This window comes from Anthonomus grandis, chromosome 5, assembly GCF_022605725.1.
Source record: "Anthonomus grandis grandis chromosome 5, icAntGran1.3, whole genome shotgun sequence".
NCBI classification, from domain to species: Eukaryota; Metazoa; Arthropoda; class Insecta; order Coleoptera; family Curculionidae; genus Anthonomus; species Anthonomus grandis.
In genome coordinates this window covers 20327177-20329454 of record NC_065550.1, presented here as the reverse complement: position 1 = coordinate 20329454, position 2278 = coordinate 20327177, and the positions used below count along the sequence as shown (strand labels likewise).

The 2278-nt window shown below is 35.6% G+C and overlaps 1 protein-coding gene across 1 annotated transcript; it reads left to right on the top strand.

Annotated features, from left to right (window-relative positions):
• The first annotated feature begins 319 nt into the window (after positions 1-319).
• Positions 320-1372, top strand: LOC126736201 (histone-lysine N-methyltransferase SETMAR-like). Its single transcript, XM_050440449.1, has one exon. The coding sequence runs from the start codon at positions 320-322 to the stop codon at positions 1370-1372; it is 1053 nt and encodes a 350-aa protein (XP_050296406.1).
• Positions 1373-2278: the final 906 nt, after the last annotated feature.

Sequence of the window (2278 nt, the reverse complement as noted above, 5' to 3'; positions counted from 1 at the left end):
TTAAAAAAACACCCAAGCGTATTTACTATTAATCAACTAAATGTCACTGTCAAACATCAATAGCATAGCATTGTTTCATCATGACCTTTCATGGCCAACTAAAGCAAATATGTCAAAATATTCCGATTTTTACAGAAAATTGCTTTTACGAGGGATGTCTTTTAAGTTTTGCATATAGAAACATAGAGGGCGTCACTAATCAAATGTCATTAGTCAAACTTAACCTCAAATGTTACTTTTCTTAAATTCAAAACATCAGTGCGATACATATAGTTTTACAGCTACAGTGAATTTTTAAAGGTAGCAAATTGCGCATACCATGGAATTAAACAGAGAACATTTTCGGGCCATCATTTTTTACAATTTTCGAAGGCAATTATCTCAACAAGAATGCTGTGCTGAGTTGATTTCTGTTTTCCGTAATGAAGCACCACATCAGTCGACAGTTTCTCGTTGGTATGCAGAATTCAAGCGTGGACGGGTTAGTCTTAGCGACGATCCAAGGTCAGGTGCACCAAAAACGGTTGTCACCCAAGAAAACATCGATGCTGTGCGTATGCTTATCACGGAAGATCGACATGTGACATATCGTGAGATTGAGGCTTCATTGGCGATTTCAAAGACCTCAATTCAAAAAATTTTGCATGAAGAATTACGGGTAAGAAAATTAGTTTCCCGCTGGATACCGCATCTGTTAACTGAAGAACAGAAAGAAGCTAGGGTGATGTGGTGTCAAACAACTCTAGACCGCTTTGAGGCAGGAAACTCTAAAAATGTGTACAGCATTGTCAGTGGTGATGAATCATGGATTTACTCATATGAACCTGAAAATAAACGTCAGTCGTCTGTATGGGTATTTCAAGATGAAGAAAAGCCAACAAAAGTCATTCGTTCTCGAAGTGTATCCAAAAAGATGGTTGCAACATTTGTCTCAAAAGCAGGTCATGTTGCAACAATTCCTCTGGAGAATCAACAAACTGTTACTGCCGATTGGTACATTGCCATTTGTTTGCCGAAAGTCATCGCTGAGCTTCGAAAAGCGAACCCACAACGACGAATCATCCTCCACCAAGACAATGCAAGTTCGCACACAGCCCGGAAAACTATTGAATTTTTAACTTATCAAAACGTCGAATTATTGGATCATCCTCCGTACAGTCCCGACCTAAGTCCCAACGATTTCTATACTTTTCCAAAAATCAAGAATGAACTGCGTGGTCAGAGGTTTCAGACGCCAGAGGAAGCAGTTAACGCCTTTAAAAATGCAATTTTGACAGTACCCACAAACGAGTGGAATAACAGCTTTGACAACTGGTTTGAGCGCATGCAAAAGTGCATTAAATTTCGTGGAGAATACTTTGAAAAACAATAAAGTCGTTAAAAGTTATTTTTTGTTTTATTCCAGCTGCATATGCAAAACTTAAAAGACAACCCTCGTATTTCCGAAACCGAACTACTTCGATATAGGAACATAATGCCTCTTTAGACAGGCATTTTAATTCCTTTTAGAATATGTTATAATATACAGGGTGTTCCATTTAAAAAAATGCACTTTTTACCATTTTTTTATCTAGCGGTAAAATCACTAATTTTGAGCAACCCTGTATAACGTAGAACAAATTTTCATAGTGAAAAATAATGCACAATACTTCCATAAATTACGTTTATAATTTCAAGGTTCTGCGCGTTCCAGTGCCGTAGTAATACAAATTTATTTGGAGTTGTTTTGGTCAAAAAATAAAGAAAATAATTAATTTCTCGAAAACCACTAAAGATAGGTATAGGAATACCTTATACAAAACCAATTATAAAGTAATAGCGGATCGGAAACTAAAAAAATATATAGGGTATTCCATTTAAAATAACAAAGTTGCTACTACTTTTTGGTATAAGCAGCAACGCTGCATCGCTAAAAATATTTTTAATCGTTAGATCATCAGCTAAAACCCATGTTGCCAAGTTTTCAAAAAAAAATATTTTCCGTTCTCCGTAAACGTCTAAGGTACCATCAACCATCAATCACCCGGTATGTAACTGTGACAACCAGTCAATTGATGATTTGAACCATATTTTATTTAAATGTAAAAATAATATTGACGCAGTGATGTTTCTGCATAATAAATTGAAAGAGCTTGGCTTGCTTCCTATGTGTCATACTTCACTTATGGCAAACGTAATTGCGGACGATAGAATGGAGTCTATTTTCATAAAATTTTTGAAATTGTCCAAAAGGAAAATATAGCTTGAACGTATATGCACTAGTTAATAAATTTAGTTA

Bases quoted from the DNA above. Each gene is read 5' to 3' on its own strand.
- LOC126736201 (XM_050440449.1), top strand. From the start codon at position 320: ATGGAATTAAACAGAGAACATTTTCGGGCCATCATTTTTTACAATTTT.